This window comes from Bemisia tabaci, chromosome 3, assembly GCF_918797505.1.
Source record: "Bemisia tabaci chromosome 3, PGI_BMITA_v3".
NCBI lineage: Eukaryota > Metazoa > Arthropoda > Insecta > Hemiptera > Aleyrodidae > Bemisia > Bemisia tabaci.
Window position 1 is genome coordinate 39,463,915 of NC_092795.1, and position 23,325 is coordinate 39,487,239.

General features: G+C 38.4%; 2 protein-coding genes across 2 annotated transcripts; one reads left to right on the top strand and one right to left on the bottom strand.

The window, feature by feature from the left end:
• Positions 1-1,590: 1,590 nt before the first annotated feature.
• LOC109032337 (ganglioside GM2 activator-like) lies at positions 1,591-13,349 on the top strand. Its single transcript, XM_019044408.2, has 4 exons — positions 1,591-2,703; positions 6,286-6,438; positions 7,399-7,581; positions 9,871-13,349. Exons 1-4 carry the CDS (start codon positions 2,491-2,493, stop codon positions 10,015-10,017), a joined length of 696 nt encoding a protein of 231 aa, XP_018899953.1. The 5' UTR covers positions 1,591-2,490; the 3' UTR covers positions 10,018-13,349.
• A 327-nt stretch (positions 13,350-13,676) lies between these two features.
• On the bottom strand, positions 13,677-21,363 carry LOC109032343 (toll-interacting protein). The gene is made up of 6 exons (XM_019044414.2): positions 21,161-21,363; positions 20,160-20,321; positions 19,715-19,848; positions 18,381-18,582; positions 17,083-17,259; positions 13,677-16,433 (listed from the first exon to the last, which is right to left on the bottom strand). Exons 1-6 carry the CDS (start codon positions 21,209-21,211, stop codon positions 16,323-16,325), a joined length of 837 nt encoding a protein of 278 aa, XP_018899959.1. The 5' UTR covers positions 21,212-21,363; the 3' UTR covers positions 13,677-16,322.
• Positions 21,364-23,325: the final 1,962 nt, after the last annotated feature.

The following is a 23,325-nucleotide window of genomic DNA, read 5'->3' on the forward strand; positions in this document are numbered from 1 at the left end:
CCCCCCCCCATATTTTCTTCTCAAAAAAGTTACAAGTGAAATCTAGGCATTTTTAACATTTGAACTTTTTTCAGTAGAGGAGCCGTTTTTTTCTGGCTGAACCTATGGTTCAATTGGACTACATTTTGCAATTTGGAACTATAAATTCTAGCCCAGTTTAAAAACAACGTATGTATGTCATTAGTTTCCCTATGCACATAGGTGTTTTTCCAGAAGAGCCAGAATTTATAGTGCCAAATTGCAAAATGCAGTCCAATTCATTAAGCACACCGCTTTGAAAATGTCTCGTATCCTGGCATTCACTCTGTACGGAGCGCAAAGAAAAAAGAATCGTTGCTCTTGCACGATGTTCATCTAGATTCCAAGTACCATCTACTTTTCTAATCTTGGTCAAAATGCCATAGTTTTGTTTGTAATAACATGTATCCCGGTCCCAGTTTCAATGCAGCATTGTTATTTTGTCCGACCTATTTGATATGATACAAATCAAGTAACATTGAACTAATCTCAGAAAAGTAGGTTGCAAAATTGCAAAATTCAGCCCGATTATTTTAAGAGGAAAGCTTTTTTTCTCCAAAAGAGAACTAAAATCACAAAAAGATTTTTTTCCGTGACATACTGGAGGGACATGCAACGTGGCAACTGTGAGGATATGAACTGAAGACCGTAAAACATGGTCCAACTGAACCAGTTTTGACCCGCGTATTCTCCCGACAGCGCCACGCCACGCGCCGCGTGCGCAACGCGGAGTAGCCGTGACAATGACCATGAATAATAGTCTTTTAATCTCGAACAAGTTGCGCTTTATTTTGTCATCGCAAATCGCCGAAAAGGACTATAAACTATAACGTTTGCAAAACTTCTCCAATTTGAACTCCTCACAGCTTCAATGGCATTCACAAGCATGTTCGCAATTTCATTCATGTTCTCTTCAATCAGAGAATCGAAAAGGAGTTGTTCGTCTGAAAATTGATTTCCATGCAATTTTTGATTAGGAGAAAAAATAAAAATTAAAATAAAGTAATATAGCACACTCACTAAAGCTCGGTCTGAAATCCCTTGGCCTTATACAGGGTGTCCCAGAATTAAAAGTAGGTAGCGTATATTCTATGGGCACATTAAGACATTATTCTTCTAAAAAGTTCTCTCCAAAAGCGTCACCTGAAGGAGCTGTAGTCCTCCAATTTTTGGGGAAAATCACCGTTTGTCTGAATTTTGGCAATGGTTACGGACAGTGTGTTCTTGTAAACTCCGGAAAAAAACAATAGTCAACCAGTACATTGTTTTTAAAATTTATTTCTTAACAGTTGAACAACTTCTCGTAGATTCACAGCGGTGATTCCGAAAATGACACCCGTTTTTCTTGACCAGCTTGATTCGGCCCAGAAAAATCGAAATTTTCCCCAAAAATGCATTTAATCGGCGTAAATTCCGCTTTTTTCGGACAAAACTGCGCTAAATGAGAAAAATGGAGGCCATAATATCTGAGATCAGCAGTAAACATCTACTCAAGCGCAATCTCCGTAGTTCCGATGAGAACTATCTCCATTTGCGATTAGTTATGGAATCTGGAATCAGGCTACTACTCAGAGCACGAGATCACTAGCTGTTTCAGCCTAGACTAGCCACTGTATGGCTCACTGTACGTCTGCGATCTGCGAAACCACCCTTGGATAATCTTTTTCTCACGTCTAATGCCCATGAAATCGAAAGGAAATTGCAGGAAGAAATAAATACACCGCAGCCGAATCATTCGCAACATCAAGACATGAAGCACATAGACGATTGATGAATTCGATTTCATAGTTTCGCGAGTTGACGTCGAGTTGGTCAGTTCTCGCCGATGGAATCAAGGATGTGTATCATGGATTCATCATTTACCATCTTCACTTTATATTGATGTTCGACGATTTGGGCGCTGACTCATTTCAAAAATTTTGCTCTTTACCTCATTCTGTGCTTCAATTTCCCTTTTAATGAATAGAGAAAAAGTTCGCGCAGTGCACAAATACCTATAGCAGGAGCTGTGTAAGAAATAAACTAACTTAAATTATTAGTTTCAATTTTCCAGGGCTCGTTCATCAGTAGTGTCATCGACTGTACAAAACGATTTTGTGTTTCTTCGCATATTTTAATTTTTTTTTAGTGTTGTTTTTCGACACATTTCCTACCCACCGTCTGAGTGATCTCACTTGCAATAAATACCTAAAAACAACTAGCTCTAGTATAAATGTACGAATATATTGCTACCATTTAATTTAGTGTAAGTGCCTATGATCAATATGTTCAGTTCACGTCTAACTAATGATTTTATTTCGTGTCCTCGTAATGATCAAACGTCGCGGCGTTGTTTCTTTCTTTTTTAAATCATTTTTATAGTGCATTAATCGAATTTACACAATAGGACAGAAAGTGATAAGAAAACTTTAGTATCGATATAGAGTTTTTTTAAAGGATGGCATTGAACGAAAGTGTAAGCATTCAAAGGACATGTTGATTATTATTCGAGCACTCATTCTCTGGGTCCTCGGCTGCAAAATGACGCAAATTGCAACTCAAATTCTGAACTCTGAGGAAGACATCATCGAAAATGAGTGTTTTTTGGACAGCGAACATTTCGATACTTGTGTTGATATCATTATGTCGAATGTGACGGCTCACCTCAACTCAACCGACGAGGGAAATGATGAAATCCTCGGAAAGGTAAAAAAAAAATTAAATATTTTATCCAAGGGATCAAATTACGCAAAAGATGTGAAGGATTGCGACGTTGTCTAACTTCCTGTCACGCTTTATCTTTTAAATGGAAAACTGTCTAACGTCAATTCTTAAAATTTCCGTGTTTTTTCTTCTTTGTGCGAAGAAAACTCAGTGAAAATTTCAAGAAATGGTGTTGATTTATTCCTCCTTAAAAAATTGAAATAGGAGTGGAGATTTTTAGACACTGCAAACGAGATACGTAGTCTGGTAGTTTCACCAACGATATGTGGTATTTACAAGGATATTTTTAAAGCACTAAAACGGAGGAACTAAAAAGAGGCGAGTGAAAACACAAAAGCAGAAATTGAAAATTCAGGTGCGAGATTTAAAAAGAGCCATTGAAATGTTCGTTTCCCGAAGATTACCTGATGTTGTAAATCAACTGTCATTTATTCACGAACGTTGACAGTTTGAATTGACTTTCAACCTGGAACTCTTACCCCCCCCCCCCCCCCCCTAAACCGAAAAGAACGGTTGAACAAAAATTTTCATATGCGAGGTAAAGCACGCCCTGGTAAAAATTGGCGATAGGAGCTGCGTTTCAAAATACCACAGGAGTTCTTATAGCCGACTGAAGAAGGCGATAGAAAATCATATAGCTGGCTGTAGAAAGTGGAAAAAATCATACGGCGGGGCTATACGAAGCGATAAAAAATTATACAGCCGGGCTATAGTTCCTATCGCCGGGCTTTACACTTTATCGCCTGGCTGTTACTTTTTCACCATCGCCTATAGAAGGCTATAAGAAATTGTGTAGAATTTCGTGTGCTTTGTAAATCCCTAAGTTTGTACGGAATCACCTTAATATTTACAAAGCGCACATTATATTTTCCTATACTACATATTTTTTTTTTTTTCATCAATTAAAATGAGAATAATCCATACAGAGTGTGCAAACATTTCAAAGTCATGAGTTTAAAAACGCTGACTCCACGAGATCAAATATTAGAGCCTAACACAAAGCGGAGCGGCAGCGCACTGGCGCCTCCAAACCTAACAGGGATACTTCACGCATTGCGCAATGCGTGAAGTATCCCTGTTAGGTTTGTAGGCGCCAATGCGCGTTCCACGCTGGCTGCCCGCCCGCCGCGCCGCGCCGCAGTGTACCACGGCACGGCGCTTGAAGCAACTATTTCACACCAGAGGTATTGCACAGTATCGAAATTGAAGGCGCTCCAACATATTAGGAATGGCAGGCATCCTTCAAAAGTACGGAGCTTTCCTCGCAAAATAAATTAAGATACTACAGCCCAAAAAGAGAGCGGTAGTCCAAAAACTCGCTGAGTCCTAGCATCCGTAATTAGTAACGTTCAGCATATACTTTATCGCCAGGCTGTTGCTTTTAGTCGCCATCGGCTATAAAAGGCTATAAGAAATTGTGTTGCCGACTATAGAAGCTATTGGAAATCTTACAGCCGGCTGTAGGTCTATGGTATTTTGGAACACAGATTCTACTGCCAATTTTTACCAGGGCTAGAGGTATAGTACAAAATGGAACTCATAAAATTCTGAGTGTCTACATACGTTTTTGTTTTTTCTTCTTCTTTTTAATACAATACTTCCATGCTAAGCAAAAGTAATGGGTATTTAAGGTGATGGCTGGGAGATAGGACTGAAAAAGAGAAAGTGTACGAAATCCAGCCATCCCTAATGAGTGAACTGAATATGAATAGAAAATTAAAGTTTAAGAAATGAACAAGTTACTGGTATTTCGATACCTGTGACATCCCCCTGGTGAGAGAAAATTGCGACCTCGCAATTGAAAATGAAAAAAAAAGTAAAGAAAAAACGGGCCTGAAGGGCAGAAATGGGGTGTCAACTAAAAAAAAAGAATTTAAGTGACAAAAAAAGTAATAAAAAAAAGAACGAAAAGAGAGGGGAAGACTTGCAACGAATAACTACAGAGATTATAGACTGAACTAGTCAACACAGCAAACAAATTTAGAAAAGAAAAGAAAAGAAAGTTGACTAGAGAGTGACTAAAAATTGTGACTAGAAATACAAAAATGAAAGGGCGCGAGCGACAACAGTGGAACAGGTAAGTAGACATAAACAAGAGAAATTTGAGAGATGAAATAACTGTCACAATCGCGGAAGGCGATAAGATTGAGAAGAGATTAACGTGACAGTGACAGAGAGTAGCCTTGACATTGACTAGAGAGAAAATAATACTGAATAAAAGGCAAGGCGAAAAACACAGTTCAAGAAAACAATTTGATAAGCTCGATAAAAATGATTAAGTCGAATGAGAAAAAGATTAGAGGAACTCGACAAAAGGAAGAGAGAAAATGCTCTAAGAAAAAAGAACGAGAGGGTGAGCATATGAGAGATCGATTGATTTGTCTTTTTTGAGGGGGGATTGACTTAAAACTAGACTTAAAACTACTGATTTTGGGCGGGTGTCTTTCGACACTTGTGTCAGGGCCGTAGGAACGGCAGAGAGAGGGACACGTTGACCACCGGGAAGAGAGAGAGGCTATGTACAAAAAAAAGACAAATCAAAAGAGAGAGTAAAGAGAGACAAAAAAATTAAGGAACATCGAGCAAAGCAAAAAGTTAAGGAACTGGAGAAAAAAGAAATGAAAGAAAATTAGTCTACGTTACCACTGTCGCTGAGGAAACTTAACACTAGACACTTAAGCACTAAATCACAGTAATCCAGATGGTCGGAAAGTCTTTTAAGCACAGTTCACAAAAATATCACAGAAAAAGCGGGAAGTCCAAGAAAAAGAGGCAGAAACGGCTGGAGTCTTGAGGCCAGAGAGAAAGAGAGAGCCAGAGATCACAGAGAGTCCAAGTCCGGATGGTGGTACGTCTTTTTTTTCACTTTGCCCATAGGCACGAGGACAAAGGGTAACCCCGTAAAAACTGCTCATCTGTTCCGGGTGGAACAGGAACTTCACGTCTTTTCAGCAATAGGAACTATAAGGTGCAGTGTCTGGTGCAAAGAAAAAATAGCGCGATCGGGAGAGAGAGCTGGTCCGTCCATACTTCACGCGTAACTTGGTGAAGCTGGTTTCGGCACCATGTCATATCAGAAGGTTGGAATTTACCGATTCGGCACCAGTTGCATTAGCGCGTAATTTACTTTTTTTGTCTACTTCGAACAGATTTGAAATCAGGAATACGTTACTAGAAAACGGTGACTCCAGGGAAAATACCTGATTAAAAAGCTTTTAAAAGAATTTTATTCAGAAGTGACCTGATGTAAATCCATCACCAAACCGACGCTTACGGGCATACTACATTACTGCAGTAAGCAACAGTAGATGCTCCTAAGACACTCACATTGCCTACCCAAGTCTTCGAAGGCGAGCCATAGTCTGCGCGTAAGAGAATGTAAACACAGTGAATTACACGCGATTGCTGAAACTGCAAACCAGGTGAACATGTTCTATTTACTGATAGTAACTATGTGGGCTATAACCGCACACAACTCCAATTTTTTTTCTTCTTTCTCGCAATAATGAAAAATTTACATCTATTTCCGTATGTTTTCCTGACCTGATTTCTTTTTTTATGGAGCGGAAACCTCTGATGTTCGGCTTTGAGGAGACGGACTGCGAGATGGATGCCAAGGCCAAAGTTCAGAACGTCATTCTTTGGTCCTCAAGAGAAGGGGATCTGATTGTTGAGGGCAAGATTTCCACCACAATGCCGTTGAAATCACCAATTAAGGTATAAATTAAAAGCAATTTTCGGAAAAAAAGAAGAAAAAATAGATAAATGGATCTTCAAGTTGCGTTTTAAACGTCTATCAAATTCTGTCTGATGTTTACGTACGGTTTCAATGATAGATAGGGGCAAAAGGGTTCCCCTGTAAGCCCAAAAAAGACCCTGAAGCCCTTATAAATACCTGTAAGCAATTTTTTTTTCATGATAAGGAAAGAACCACTAACTCTCTCGAGGCTAAGACGGGATTCATTCTTTACAGACAAAACAACCCTTTTTACCGTAAAATGAGAGATTGTCCTTCCCAGAAAATTAATCAAGAGTAGAGTAGTGCATTCGCTAGCCGCCAGTAAAGAAAAATCCACGACGCTTATTTAAAGCCTCATTTTATGACACAAGCACGTTATTATCAAAATATTTTTTCAAAAAATGGAACAATCCAAGAAAAATGGATCTTAACATTTTTTTAAAAAAATAGACCAGCAATCAAGCATCTGACAACAAGCAACAAGATGCCAAATCTTTGAAGGATTACATACAATGTAAATATTGTACCTAAATGAAAAGGAAGCAATACGCTCCTTGATAACCGACTAGTGGCGAGGCGTGAATGATCGATTATCGATATCTCCCCATTTGAAGCTATGGTAAAAAATCGATTATGAAGGTGTTCGTTACGAACACCCTGTTAATCGATACTTCCTCATATAAACATACATACATCAAACATATAAACATATGGCAGATCAATCGATATATTAATTGCAAAGCACGCCACGCTACTGTAACCGACATGCCTTGCCGCCTTGGCAACATGCCTTGGTTTCAGTGTCTTTTCATCACCTCTTATACATATTGTAAAAATATGCTCGAATATTATCGGTGGAAATTCATCGTAACGAATGAATGAGACAATGAATTTCTACTGATGATATTCGAGCAGTTTTTGAACTTGGATATTTACAGATAAAAACGACGATGCACCGAAATATCTTGGGTCTATGGATCAAGATAGGCTGCCTGCGGGACTATTTTGGATCATGTGAGCTACAAGATGTTTGCGAGTACGGGTCGCCGGGCAGCACGGAGGTCGAGTGTCCACCCTTGCTCCAGGAGCTGGATCTTCCCTGTCGATGTCCCATCGAACCGGTAGGTGACCTTTGACCTTATCATTCGAATAATTATAATCTTAGACATGGACGATACAAAAAGTATTTATATATTCAACTCGAATATCGCACAAATTAAAGAGCGGCGATAGGGTAGAGAGTGCTTAGTGTTGGCCTTTCACAGAAGTGTAACAATCTAACGATGATATAAAAATGTCGCTGAGAAATCAACCACGCGTAAGAAGGTATTGCACTGAGTTTGACGAGAAAGATCATTCATTATTCCTTTGCAAGTTCACGCCGTCCCCAGATGGTGTCTATTGTGTATTTATTTCATGTTTTCATCTAGCGATTAAAAATCGCCTTCAAAAAGACAGGCATGCAATTTACACGACAGCACAGCCGTGGTCGAAATGGTATGAAGTCGCTTGCAACTTCTCAAGTTCACAGGGATTTACTTATCAATGGCTACTTATTGTAAGAGACGTTACACATCTCCAATCGGGTTTTATTTCTCACAAAGGAACAAATCAAGAGGTGATTTAAATTCTCCCTAAATTTTTTTCGCTCATCCAAAATTAGATACAAAAAAATTTCAAGTAGACGTTGTGATTTGTTTTCTTTTAGGGAGTACAATATAATCGGGTGGGTTTAAAAGTTGTAGCAGAGTTACGCATTTTTCGACTTGTATGCATGTATAAAGCCGCTCTTATAGCGCTCTCTGGCGCTCTGCGACACCTAGCGTTATGTACCTACAAGAGGAAACCCTCTTGGAACGGCTTGAAATCACATTTCGGGAGCGGTCACTCAACTCGATTCCAAAAGCACTGGAAAAAAACGCTTTCCAGCCATAGTGGAAACGAGAGGTAGATTTCGACTAATCGTTTCTATGAAAACAGTTGCGCCTAATGAGCCTGACAGTGCGGAAAATCGTCCCCCTTGAACTTGAGATTTTCTGGATAAGGGGTGATTTTAGAGGATAGGTGAATATAGGTTGTTTTGAGGGCCACGACAAGACGAGTTGTTTGAGGTGTCACCGACTAAGATCGGACGGGTTCTAGAAATCATCCCCCCTTGGATTTGAGATTTTCTGGATAAGGGGTGGTTTTAGAGGGTAGGTGAAAATTCCCGAAAATTACGTGGTCGTACCGTCTGCAATAGGTAGATATTTCTTCGAAATCTACCTAAAATGCAGTATTCCACTGACCGCGCAGTTTTCCCGCCGCGCACCGCTCGTTAAATACTATGGCCAATCAGCGTTGAGCACGGTTACTGCGCGATTGACCAGAAAGCAGCTCTCGTTGACCAGAGGGCGACAATCGAGATTTCAGGAAATATTTCACGAATTTTTACGAAATTTACGAGACACGAGGCTGCGTTTATGCAAAATGAACAATTCATTTCAGGAGAGGTCACACGACTCGCATCCAAACCAAAAGTACGGAAAAATGCTACAATTGTTATCTTTATATCAAGTGATTTCAGAGGTGAGTGGATTCAAAAGCCGACGGGTGCACGCGAAAGAAAGCGTGGTCATCTCAGATTGCAACGTTATGCACCACTTTATACGTCTTATTTTTGAACACCGTTTTTAAACAGCTACACACAGTTTTTCTGGAGGGTTCTCAAGAATTTTTCTAAATGATCTCAAATGTAAGCATCGAAAATTTCGTTCATTCTGTTTTCTTTTTATTAAACCAAAATTAATTTTACGCAAATTAAGTTTCAGAATCGCTGCATCGTCCGAGTTTCTGAATCGTTGGAATTAAGATACATATTTACCCTTTAATTGTAGTAAAAACCGGGCAGGGATAGAACACACAGAACAGAACAGACACGTGGTCCTAGTTTTGCGGCGATTTTAGCGACGCAGAAGCCAGGGAAGGGAGCGCGGTGCGTTTGGTGCAATGCGAGAAGTATTCATGCGGTCTTGTAGGCGCCAATATGCGTTTGAAGTCGACTGCACTGTTTGGCGTAATGCGCGAAGTATTCCTACAGTCTTGCAGGCGCTGATATGAGTTTGACACCGACCGCACCGTGTTTGGCGCGATTATTTGCGTTAAGATAATCGCAGCATCGAACAATGAGGCTTAAAAGACCCATGTTGTGTTTTGATGCCGTATGAGCATTCCAACGTTGCCTCGTTTCCCCCTTTAAAATTTTGTTCTGAGAAAAATTAAGAAAGCTCTCCATTTTCGCTTTTTTGGATTGAATGATGATGATAATTGCTAGTGCTTTATTTCATTTACCTCAACGACTAGCTTGTCAGTTGGCTCTGACGGTTCTCTCGTTTTCATCATAATTTTTATCAATTAAACCTCTTTTACAGGGCGAGTACACAGTGCCTGGCATACAGATTCGAATGCCTACCACCTACTGGTCATGGATTCTTACAGGAGACTACAAATTTTCAGCAGAGATATCAGATGGCAGTCAAAGTATATCATGTTATAGCGCAAATTTTGAGCTAGTTTAATCAACATATGATAACCGCCGCAAACGGGCTGCTTAAGTTGGAAAAAAAAAACAAATCCAGGAATAAATATTCTATAATGTTATTACTTTCAAAACTTTTTGCTTTCCCATGCTTGATACATGGATAGCATCTTGAAGATACTTATTAGGTTTCTGCTGATAGCTTCAATAGAGAATTTGCAGGTGTCTGAAATTTTATGAATTCAGTGTTTAAGTGGAAACTACTGAGTGAACTGAACACGAGGATACCCTTGGTTCATGAATTGAACAATTGGACGTATTTCTACCAAACAGACCTATGTGGAGGTGAGAAATATGGGGTGTGCTCGTCGAAGCTGCATAAGAAGCAATGTAAAAGTGGGCGTGATTCCTTTTGAAGAATTGGAAAAGCGGGATTTTACATTCTATCAAACAGACCTATGTGCCAACTGAATGAGGAACTCATGAGCCGCGAGGATGGCAAGAGAGCCTTGTGGACAGGGCTCATGAGTTAAAGATGCGGATCCGCGGCTCGGGAGTCTCCATCGTCGCCGCTGACGTCACTGGCGCTTTTTTATTCTCATTCACTCTTATACGGCCAGAGAACTAACGAGCACACCTCATATTTCTCACCTCCACATAGGTCTGTTTGGTAGAAATACGTCCAATTATCGGAGATGATAGAACAAAATGATCTAATCTGTTAAAATACGTGTGTTTAAATGGAAAATGCCGCTAGATGACGTCACTAGGAGGTGCATTTTCTCACTTTTAAATCTATTTTTACACTATTTCTCACATTAGAAAAAAATGATAAAAAATAGTGTGAAATCAGCTCTTTGAGCACGTGAAGACGCAGCAATAAAAAAATTGCATGCAAATTCTCCATTTTTACTTATGCCTGCTCCTTTAAGTATATTTACAGGGCATTTAAAAGAAATTTTCTGAATTGATACCTAATTGTATATCGACGGTGCAACTCCCAAACTGTGCATCTCCTTTGCAGGGTTTAAAAATGTCCGCTACTATTTTATTAATTTTTTTTTAAGAAGAAAAAATCAGAATCATTCCTCTAAGTTTTCACAGAATTTTTCGCTCATAGGAAGGAAAAATTACTGAAATTTTCAAGATTTAATGTTGAGTAATTTCCTATGGAAAAGAACAAATATCATGACCGCAACCAAGGTACACGGTTTGAGAGTCTCACTGTTGACATGTATTTTCTTAAAGTCTTATATGGTTAAGTGATCTAGCAAAATATAGAGACAGTATTTCTTAAACACGACTGGACACAGATTGAATTTTTTACTTAAAAATAGATAAATAAATAAATAAAACAAGCAGGAAGCTCCAACGCATTCGCGTCGGAGAGCGGCTCTGGCGACAGTAGTTGTAGTCAAGAATGAAGGCCTAGACACGTTTTGTCACTGATGTACAATCCGACAACTGTCGATTCATGTTTTGTAACTTAGCAGATTTACGTAGCCGGTGTATAAATGTGTATTGGCCCTTGATATGCAGAATGCATGGCACTATCACTTGTTGTATACTTTTAATTTTGAAGGCTCTTTGGAGGTCCGCATCCTAAAAAATTTCTCCCACAGTATTTTTTTTAACTTGTCGTTGTGATTGGGCGCCAATTTCTTTCAATTGAGTGATCATCTTCTTTTTTTGTCAAATAACTAGTTTGTGCAACAATAAGACTGAAACTGACTGTAACTGAAATTTTGTCTTTTTAGATATTTGGTTATTTTGTATTTATTAGATTGTATATTTTCACAGCCCTGTGATAAGAAACTTTGGAATGCATGGTTGATAAGTCGTTTAGCGAGGCTGCAAAAAATTTGCATTTTTATATCTGAAATTGTAGGTAATGGTTTTGAATATCGAATTGCGATATATTACACGGTTAAGATAGGGCTATATGTCTTGTCGTAAGCGGCGACATAGAGTCGATGTCATTTCAATAATCGCCCCGATGGCCACGGTAGTTGTGTGCCGTCTGCCCACGTAGCAAATGGGAGGCGAAAATGGAAGTCATCAGTGCATCGGTGAGTGTTGAACGTGAAAATTGCGCGGGCCGCGCAAATTTCGCGATCATCGATGTGTCGGGGCTGAGCATCCATCATTTTCTATCTTGTTTTGAAGCTATGTGAGTTGTGATAAAGTACATAATTTTTTTGTATTATATTACTGTATAAATAGTGTAAAATTTGTACAGAACTTTGTACAAAATAGTTTCTTGTAAAAAGTGTGGACTACTGCCACGTCGTTTCCATACAAACTCCCAATACGCCGCAAGTACCACAAATGCCCATGTTAACCAAATCACCTCATCATCCATTTTTTAAGGACACAATTTTTAATTCAAATCAACTTACTTTATCAAAACTCCAATCGTTTATCAAATAACATATATCGAGTCATTTTAACAAAATCAAAGACGGCATAATATCATTTATCACACAGCCAAAAACCTAACCTAGAAACCACGATGTTTACAAACTCAAATTGGAGAACACTCATTGGTCCAATAATAAAAATTGATTTGCCGCCTTTTTTCTTTGCAAGCAAAACGTGTGAACATGTCTGAAAATGGGATCGGGCGTCAACACTCAACGATGCACTGATGACTTCCATTTTCGCCTCCCATTTGCTACGTGGGCAGACGGCATTAGACGTTTACGGTTTCCTTGGTAACCTTTGTTTGCTATCAGCTGATATCGAGTAATATGACTAGGAAGCTCCAACCCAGTGGTTGGAGCTTCCTTAACCGCGAAAACTTTAAAATTCAAATTTTCAAATTTTGAACGTAAAGTACATTTTTTCCATCACGAGATTAAAGCACAGACAAGTTTTGAATTATTGACTGTATCACCATGATTCCAAAAATACACTACACAACATAGCATTGGCTAACAATAAAACAATATGCAATAAAATAAAGTCATGACAAGGAACATAGCCGAAAATGGCGCCGATTCCCATTAACCAACGCGCGGTCTCTCCAATGTAACATGGTCCAATGATACTCCCCAGCTGGGACCGTCCGGAATAGCAGCTCTAGTGCAAGCACCAGAGCCGCTAAAAGACCATGGCGGGTACTTAATAAAAATAAAAGAGGCCGATTTTTTTTGTTTAAGATAAAACAGGACAAGTATTTATTTACACATAATAAAAACATAACAAAATAATTTTCTCCATAGAATATGACATCACAAGTTAGAAATACTATGTTTATACTGAAGTAGAGGTTTGAAGCTGCTATGCAACTGGAGCTAAAAACTTGGAATATTCAGTGACAAGCCCTTCATAAGAAACTGTTGAAATAACGGTTCCATTCAGTTTTTAAAAACTTCATCATTCCACTTTTTAAAACTATACCCTGTTGCTTCATGGACATAGAAATACTAAGCCAAATAAATATTACGATAGAGCACATAGACACCTCATCAAAGATTAAGGGCCCATAAAATACTGATTATACATCAAAATAATACTAGAAATTTTTTTTATTTTAATGAAAACCTAAGCTCTAATATACTGGAGTCTGAGCTACGCATCAGTTTATGCTTACTTTCGAAAATTCCAAGTTCAGAGCTTTGATAAAAAAATAAGAATAAAAAAATGCTGAGATATACTTACCCCTTACAACTTATTCCTCGTATAATTGTATTATTATTTATTTATTCATTTGTTAATTGGAATTGTTTCATTTGTATAACTTGTTTTTTTAAAGTAATGCCATTTAAAAGTTAAAGATACATTTTACATTCGTTAAGATAAAAAATGCTTCCTTTTTAAGAAAAATAAACTACTCTTAAAATGAAAGCTAAAACGCTGACATTAACAGCCTGTTTTTGACCCTTACACTTGATTCTGTCGATGAAGGAGAAACCCCTATGATAAAAAATTGCAGGGTTGATGATTTGGCACAAGCATAACGTTGATTACAGTCCAGGGTACAATATTGAGAAATAGAATAGGAGAGAAGAAAACGTGAGTGCAAAGCAAAAATGCAGGCATTCGGGCAAATAAACTACAGGATAAAAGCAAGGAAAAAGTTTGCGAAAGTTCAAGTTAATGACAAAGAACTGAGGAAAATGCAGTGAAGTATTGAAAAAAGCTCTCATGATCAGAAAGTATCAACTAAATGAAATAATCCCCCTATTTCAGAACTGCTTCATACTGCTGGTAGTCATACAGCTGCTGATACATTGTGATGGCGTTTGAAAGTCACACTTCATCTAGGACTTGCTTTTAACTGGCGATGGAAAGAGCTTTTAGAACTCTTATGATGGTTTAAATAATCTTAGCGCAAAAAAAGTTTCTCACCATACGTACAGATAAAACATCTACAAACTTTCCCTCTTCAATTGATAAGTCACATCCAAAAGGCGTATTTTCATGTTATTAGAGGCAAAAGTGCATAGTATAAAGGTAAATAATATTAGAAATGTAAGATCGAGAACAACAACAATCGATATCTTCTATGAAATTTGAAACAGGAATGATTTTGAAAATTAAGGGGTGAATGGAAAAACTTCATACATTAAACCATTTTAGGGAGGTTTCTTTTTTATTTTCCGTTTTTTCTTTTCTTTAAAATTAGACCTCACTTATTCACTGTCCACCTCAAGTTTTAAAAAGTAAAATAATTTCTTTGATATTTGAGGCTGACGGTTAAAAATCATTACTAATCAATTGATCAAATCCGCAGCTTCTTTTGCCTGTTGAAATAAATACATTTAAATAGTTAATATAGAGCTGCACTACAAAAAAATGAGCGTGAAAACTGAAGGTGCTAAAGTGAAATTTGCAGTCCGAAAGTTGACAAAAAATTAGGACAGGGGGATTTGCAAAAGATTGGGAAAAAAGCTTCTCGTTGTCCTAGGAAATTTTCGATAAATCTAAAAAATTAAATTTACCACTTTTTTGGACTCTCTGTTTAAATTTCTGCCTTTAAAAAGAAGTCACCACTTAGCAATTGATTTAAATGTGATGATGTTGACTAATGACTAGCGTCTACACTTAAAGAAACTACAAACTTTTGTATGATTTCTAGTGCTGGAGCTGGATACAAGATTAAACTTCAAATGATTTAAATGAAATTGATGCCTAAAAGTTAAAAAAATTATATAATATGATTTTACAAAATCTCAAACACAAATAATAAAAGAGTTAAAATGGCAAACTTTGTTGAAAATAAGTTTAAAAATGTTAATTTTCAATCAGATTTTATGAAATTAAAAAGAAAATGTTCTACAATACCCACAAAACGTAAGCTATGAAAGTAGGTTGAAAGGAAAAGCTACATTTTCCCACAATCATATTGGTTGAGATACGTAAAACTTTTAAGTAGAGGTTTTTGAATTGCGTTTGACAGCACTACTACAACCCTTGAATTTAACTCTACTAGGCTTTTGCACGATAAATTTTTTTCACTGAGATCTATACCTGCAAACCTGGATCTAAAATTTCTAGAGCTCGAAGTTGCAGCAAGAATGGACTTATTTTCTATCCTCTGAATTTTCTTGACACTTGAGATACCCAGCAAACATTTTCTACCAAGATTTACAATACTACCACTGAACCAAATGTGAATAGTTTTAACAAAAAATAAGTGCCTCTGTCCTGATACAAATACCTGATACCTTTTATTCACCTTTTCTTAGGAAACATCTGGTGCTCAAGACATCCACTCTTGAAGCATGATTTTAATCTGATTTATAAGAACGCGGTCATGAGGTTATTAAAGAAAACGGCACGGCAATGGACCTTAAGTTATTCATGCTACATCTCAGAACTCAGTTTGAAAATTTCACAACCTGCAGATTTACAGGCTACTATGATAAGTTTAAAAAGATCATGTTCTTCTATGCTGGATCATTTTTCCAGTTGTATTGCCCCCAAAAAGAACAAAATATTTTCAGTTGCCCAGCTTTGCATATTGTGGACTTCAGTCACCCAAACCTGGTGTATCAATAGGATGGCAAAGACAAAAGCTATCAAAGAAACTTGTCTTAAAACGTAAGATTTTTTGCCATTCAGTTCAAAAGAAAAAACCGAGTGGGAGAAAAGATAATTTTTAGGAAATTTCATCTCTTTTCCCGGTACCTATTTTTCATTTGAAAGTAAAATATAAGAGGTTGTATAAAATCTGTAGGAATAAGACTTAGATGTCCTCAAGAGAACCATGGCATTCTTATAGAAAAATGAAAATAGGTCATTATGCCTCATGAGGAAGAAAGACATCAAAAGTTGAATTTCACAAGAAAAGGGGATTAGAAAAATCACTTGGAAAGAGATGACTGAAAACCTTGAGATTCACTCAGCCATTTGCAGAATTGCATTGACAGTAGTATCCTTGTTCCCTCGATTGAACTCGAAGACTGATTTGATAACTTCTTTGTCCATGTTCGGGAACATCTCTTCAATCTGAAAGCAAAAAAAAAAAAAAAATTGTTACTTTATTGATAAATATTGGTACTTAATTGTGGAACAATTGAAACTGCAAAACAAAGACTGATTTTCAGTAAAATTTTACCTCAAAAAATTTACAGTAAAAAAATGCTGACAATAATACCACACGACAAGGCTATTTATTTAACATTGGAGCTGGTATTCATATGATAGATATAATGATGCTCTTTGAGGATGGTGCACTAGTAAATTCAATTGAACTTTTTCAAAACACGGAACCTAAAGAGTAAAACAGTCTACTTTTGATGGATGCTATTTAACCACCCATACTGAAAGGTACTGTTATTAGAACATAGTGCTTTTCGCATTAGCCTGTGTATTTGTTCAGGTGTGTAAACTTTATTAGAGGTGCAAAAATTACGTAACCCGTTTATACTTTTTTAATCCTCCAGAATACATGAAAATCAATTAAGTAACATGTACTCTTCAGAAAAGTAGCTTTGCAATTTATTTTTCATTTTTTAAAAAATTTAATTGCCAAATTAGTACCTATCATCACTGTGCAAACAAAAATAAAAAATAACCAGATCAAAATAACCAGTATCATACGATACTTCAAGAATATGTAGTCTAGGTACCTACTATGAGACAGAGGTTAATTTACCTGTTTCAGAGTTTCTTCATTTAATGGCTGAGCCTGATTTTGTTGCGAAGGCTGTGAGTACACAGGCATAGGAGCGTATGATCGCATTCCAAACATTGTCTGGTTCGTTGAGGGTACCATCATTACAGGCGGAACAGCTCCAGCTCCATAGAAATAAGGATTCACCGTTGGTGCATTCTGGAAGAAAACAGCAAAATAATTTATGGAATAGGAGCAATTTACAATTATTCTTTGGGGTAAAAAGGCATAGTATATGCAGCGTATGTTTTTCGGCAAAGTCCATCATTCAATGCTCATACTAAAGCAAAGAAATGGACAGATAGACACATTTAATCAGGGATTTAGAGCTGAGGTTTGAGGGAGCATCATAAACGGAGCCGCATCGGCGCGGGAGGCGGAGGCCCGGCGCGGACTTTCATGCCGCATCGATCAGTGCGCCGGGGGAGCGCATATGCCGTTGAGGCGGCTTCACCTGGTGAAGCCGACTCCCGGCTCCTTTTCTGATGCTGCATCAGTTTTGATGCTGAGTCCAGCATCAAAATTGAGGCGGCTTCAATTAGCAGACACGTCGGACGCCAGCGCCCCGAGCCCGGCTGCCGGTCGGCTAATTGCACCGGGCTGTGTTTTCAACCCTTCCTCGGCGTCCACTTCTTAGAACTTCTCGGCGAGGCGTGGGCCGCCGCCAAGACAAAGGGGTGTTCCGCGAATTCATCGCCGAGTCCGAGGGTCGCGGTCTTCTGGGACAGCCCCGTCGGTAATTAAGCTGGGTGGCGGGTCCGAAAATTGAGGCCGTATCGGGCCGCAAGCCGACGGTCCGGCCTCAGAGGCTGAGGCCCATGTTGGTCCCTGAGCCAGCATCAAACCTCAGCATCAGCGCTTGAGGCTGGCTCGGTCGGCTCTCCAGCATCGGGCTTCAATGCCCGAAGCCGGCGCCGGCAGGTTGAGCGCATCAGGCTCGGCGCCGCATGCCCGAACGGCCGCTACCTGGGCATACGGCATTAATGCTGAGGCTACGAGTCGATGCTGTACAGCATAACCTCATGAGGCGCCTCAAATGCCTGCATTTAATAAAACCAAGTCTATCTAAAAGCGGAATGTTGAAAAAACATATAAGTTTTGCTGATAGTATGCCAAGCTTTTTACACATTTAGTTACTTTCTAAGGCTCTCTACTACGGATATCTGTGGTACTTCAGTATTTAAAATCAACAATTTTTCTACAAGCTTTTTTATTGCATCTTCACGGCAATTCTGAATCTTCTTCCTTGGAAAAAACAAGAAAATTATTTTAATACTTACAGAGTAACTTAGGACGAGGTAAATGGCACCTTCAGCATCATCGCCTTGTTTGCCACTAAGAGGGAACCAGTTCTCCACAGTAACTCCTTCAAAGACTTTTTCTGGGATGGGAATGTGGGCCCAAGCAACCAGTTCATCCATTGTGAAGGAGCATTCATCATAAATTTCTAGTGAGATACTATTCACACCAGGTTGCAAGAAACTGTCAACAAAAGAAAAATGGTGTGTACTGCAGATATAAGTATTGAATTTAAAAAGGCTAAATGGTTAAGGTTAAAAAAGCTGGGAGTGCAATTGTAAGCTCCTACATGGGCATGAGAATGACAATTAATGAAGTTCTAAACTTGCACTTTCTTTTGAGATTTGAATATCCAGCTCAATTTTCCTGTTTGCTTTCAAACATTTATTGATATTTCTTCCAGCAGATGAACAAGACAAACTGGAATACTTGATTTCATAGACTATTTTTTGTCGTGATATCACAGAATATGATTGAGAGGGATGCTAAAATATCAAATTGGAAGGAACTTGAATGACTCGTTTGCACTGTCACTTTTTGAAAGAGTGAAAAATTAAGATAACTTCATCAGATCCTCTGTTTAAATCCGATTTGATGAATTTGACCTAAATTTGTGAGAGATGCTTGAATCAATACCACTTTCCTTCCTCTAAGTCCTTATCTGGCATTGCCGGTCTTGAAAGACAACATTCAGGGATAATTATTCCTGAAGGGGGGGAGGTTAAAGGGGTTGGAGGGATAGGGGGAGATAGAGAGAAGAAAAGCAAGGTAGATTTACACAGGTATGGAAAAGTTGAAAATTTCCCATGAGCCTCAGTACGTGTCACATGACCTCGTGACGTAGGTTAAGGGGCCCGTTTTTTAATTAAATTACAATCAAATTAACATTCAAACGTTTGTGCGTTTAAACGCTAAAATTAATATCGCATAACCAAAATTGTGCAAAAAATCCCACAAAATTTTGACAAACGATAAACCGAACATAATAAATCAAAATAATCAAAACATCCAAAATGGCTGACGTTAAGGGGCCGCTGGAGAGCCAATCAGAGGCCAGTTGTTTAGTTCTGTCCATACCTGTGTAAATCTACCTTGGAAGAAAAGAGGGTGATGTCATGTTGTGGGAACCTGTCATTTTTTGTATCATCATTTGTGGTGAAATGTATGCGCACCGATCGTTTTATAAAAATGCAAAGATGACTATGTGAGTAAGTAAATTGGCTGCTACAGAACTTGTTATTGATAGTAAAAATACAACTGAAATAAAAAAAAGAAAAAAAAGATCAATAATAGTTTATTAACTGAAGTTTCTTACCATTGGACAACTTTATTCCAGCGAGGGTTTTTACCACCATGGGGATCTGTGTGGGTTTCATAAACACAGTGACCAACACGAAGACGTACATATGGGTCCATTCGCATCATCCCATAATTTTTGGTCAATTTTGCCTGTGGAAAAAAAATTAACATCGCATTACTTTCTTCCAATTTTCACTCCTGATACACACATCTCTACTTTGTAAATAAGTATGTAAAATTTTCACACTAAGCTAGATTTCCCTTTTCTGAGATTACATGTAAAATTACGGGATGAAGTTAAAAAGAAACATCTTGAATCCCACTTTCAAAGAACAAAAAAAAATAAGAAGGAAACAGAATCTTAAACAAATTGATGCAAATCTGCAAAGATTGTTGCATTGGATTGTGCAATAATACTTAAGATGGGAATTTCAGTCATTCAATAAAGAACATAAAATTACATGTGCAACAGTGATGTTGAGACGGCCCACAAAACCATTTGCTAGAGATTGACTGAGTTGTTGTTGAATAGCCAAGGCAGTTTGTTGGTCAGCAGCTTCTTGCTGTTGTTGAGGCGATACAGTGATACGCAGGAAATCTTGTGGAAGCTCACCAACAAAAACCTGTGAAAAAAAATTCTTGATGAACTTATGCAATTAAAATGGACAAAAGATGTGGGCTTTGAAGTTATACAACCCATTGCTAATCAGAATGGGTACTTAAGAGGACGCAGCTGCCATACTACCCAACAGCTAATCATATTTCTAGCACTTACCTTGATGGTTCATTCTCTATCAAAGTAAGAGAAAATCCCTTCAACTACTTCACCATCTCAAATACTTACATTAATTTTACACCAACACATCCAAGGCTCTACAAAGACGTTTCTATTAGTTCATCTCACTTAATCCTGTGAATAAAATTTGCAGATAACTAAGAAATGTTCATGAAAAGAGGGATTCATGAGTGCAAGATTTAGAATCAGAGAACTTTCATGGAATCTTTAATGTTGAAAACTTGAGGAATTTAGATCCACTTAAAGAAAGACGCTAGGCTCATAAGGATGATAGGTGGCAGATAGATGCTAATCATTTAACATACTGTCGGCGGAAGGCAGAGTATTAGCCTGAAATGTTCACACTATGTGATACGCCCCATGGAAAATGAAAGTTACTCCGAACAAAGCAGTGTTAAAATAACTTTCCATGCTGTCGACTGACATCTAGAATACCTGTCTATTTCAGTTCCGTTCCATTCCGGAAATGCTCAGCAATCAAGACATCAATTAGTACCAAGGGGAAATCTTAGAGTCAGAACATCAATTTAATGTGGAGAACACACAAAAGCCATGATTAATACTCAGGATCATGACAAGTAGATTTCCATGATTAAAATAAAGTAAAGTAGTCGATCAGTTATGTAATGTATTTCATACAAAATTGAGCAGTAGGTGGCTGCTTACCCTCTTCCTTCTTTCGGCGTTTATACTTTCAGGAGACGCTGTAGCTGCCATTTCGTTCAAGTTCGACACAATTTTGACACTTAAATTATAAGAAATTGAATTTTTACAGCTTTATCACAGAAATACTAATTGGAACAAGTGTTATTACAACCAATGAGTCAATCAAAAATACGCTAAAATCAAAACAAACACACCTCTCTTATCATTAACAACAACATGAATGGAATGAGTAGTATTCGGCCCTTCCTAGTCAACGTTTTTAGAACAAGTAGTAGTTGTGTATAACTTATTGCGTATGAATGAATTGAAGGCATTACGTACGATCAGAAAGCAGGTTAATCGGCCGAGCAGTGGTGAGCGGTGGATTTAGCGAGAGGGCAAGCTGTAGCGTTTGCCATAATCGAGGGGGGGGGGGGAGGGGTGTAATATAACCCCCCTCCTCTCTTCAGGGAGCCTCCCTGGAAAATGTTTAAAATTAACATTCTCGCGCCCCTCTATTTACTCTATTTTCCGGATATCTGATGAAACGTTTTGAAAAACTGTGATTTTATTTCTTACTCTCCTACTTACATACATTTCAGTTTGGTCAACTTTTTCTAAAATTTAAGAGCATTGAAAGTCGGCTCCTTGCTCTTAACTTCCGATTTTGCCACTAATTCGAGGTACCTCTAGTCTCACATCTACAACATTTGGAATTTTTAAATTATATAAGTTTCCCAAAAAAAATTCACCTTTCTGCGTTTAAAACATGATTAAGAATATCAAAGTGAGCGACATAGTATGGAGGGCACATTCTACCGCAGACAAGAGCAGCGCGCTAGGAGATATCTTTGCACAATACCTTCTTAAAAGAGAATACCTGAACAGGGTCGGACTGGCTCGCATCTGAGGGCGTAGAGTAGACCCTTGGCTGGTTAAAGGGGCGTAATGTGATATTTCCTGGTAGGGCATTCCCTACGTGGAGATCAGGGGTTCAGAAAATTTTGGCAAATCAGCACAAGTTTACGGTATTTTCAGGTTCAAAGTTTATTGATCGCACGGAGTAAAAATTGCAAAATTGAACGTGAAGCACAGCATTGAGAGCTCACGCTTCGCGTCATCGCGCCTTCAATTTTTCAGATGCAGCACGGACGTCCATCAAGTACGAATAGTTGTATCTCTGCACCGTCGTAAACACGCATCATTTCTCTCCCTCTTTTTCCATATTGTGTTCGTTTCCGTTTGTCTTATTCGTAATGGTGCGCTTCAAGCACTACGTGAGTAATACAGCCGAAGGTAGGAGAGATGTCTTCAGGCCTTTTTTAAAGTTTTCTCCCGAATCAGAGCGACGCTTCATTGACAGCATAAAGCAGAGCATTGAAAGCTCACAGTTCGCGTCATAGCGCCTTCAATTTTTCCGATGCAGCACGGACGTCCATCAAGTACGAATAGTTGTATCTCTGCGCCGTCGTTAATGCGCATCATTTCCCTCGCTTTATTTCCATATTGTGTTTGTTTGCGTTTGTCTTACCTATTTGTAATTTTGCTTCAAACTAGAGCAGAGCATTGCGAGTTCACGACTCACGGTATCGCGTCTTACATTTTTCAAATACAATGTGGACATCCATCTTGCGCGAATAGTTGTATCGCGTTTACATTTTAGATGTCTCTTATTTTTGAATTTCGAGATAAATTAAGGTTAAGTTTGCCCGAGCTAAGCTATGGCATGTCCAAATCAATAGTCATTTGAAAAGGGTTTAAAGGTCTCTTAAGAGGTCTATAAAGGATGCGTATGTCTAAAAATCGAACCGATTATCGCTTCTAAGGGAGTTACAAGTAGCGAATGAAGGAGGGGGATGATAAAGCGCCTGTATGTCAAGAAGGAGGTGAAAATTTCACAGAAAATTGTTTACGCTTCAGAAAGTAGCTCTTGGACCTCTGTTCACCACTATCATGCGTTAAAGCACCTTTCTTTACTCCTAACTTTCTCTTCTTCCGTTCATTTAAGTAATTTTTCTCACATATTCTCGGTCGTAATTTTTTCTTCCTCTTATTTTGCTATCTGTAAGAGGGGCGCGTTTTCGGCGCGCAAAGGGGGCGTATCTGCCAATGGCAGATTGGCCTTATGGCCAGTCCGAGCCTATACCTGAAGATTGGTTCTGCGGTTAGGAAACGTGTGGTTGTAG

What these genes read in the sequence shown, in the direction of transcription:
- LOC109032337 (XM_019044408.2), top strand. Translation starts at nt 2,491, where the DNA reads ATGTTGATTATTATTCGAGCACTCATTCTCTGGGTCCTCGGCTGCAAA. An exon ending in CGTTGAAATCACCAATTAAG is followed by an intron (nt 6,439 to 7,398) that starts GTATAAATTAAA and finishes GGATATTTACAG; the next exon opens with ATAAAAACGACGATGCACCG. An exon ending in GTCGATGTCCCATCGAACCG is followed by an intron (nt 7,582 to 9,870) that starts GTAGGTGACCTT and finishes CCTCTTTTACAG; the next exon opens with GGCGAGTACACAGTGCCTGG.
- LOC109032343 (XM_019044414.2), bottom strand. Translation starts at nt 21,211, where the DNA reads ATGGCAGCTACAGCGTCTCCTGAAAGTATAAACGCCGAAAGAAGGAAG. An exon ending in ACGCCGAAAGAAGGAAGAGG is followed by an intron (nt 20,322 to 21,160) that starts GTAAGCAGCCAC and finishes TTTTTTTCACAG; the next exon opens with GTTTTTGTTGGTGAGCTTCC. An exon ending in TGGAATAAAGTTGTCCAATG is followed by an intron (nt 18,583 to 19,714) that starts GTAAGAAACTTC and finishes TTTTGTTGACAG; the next exon opens with TTTCTTGCAACCTGGTGTGA.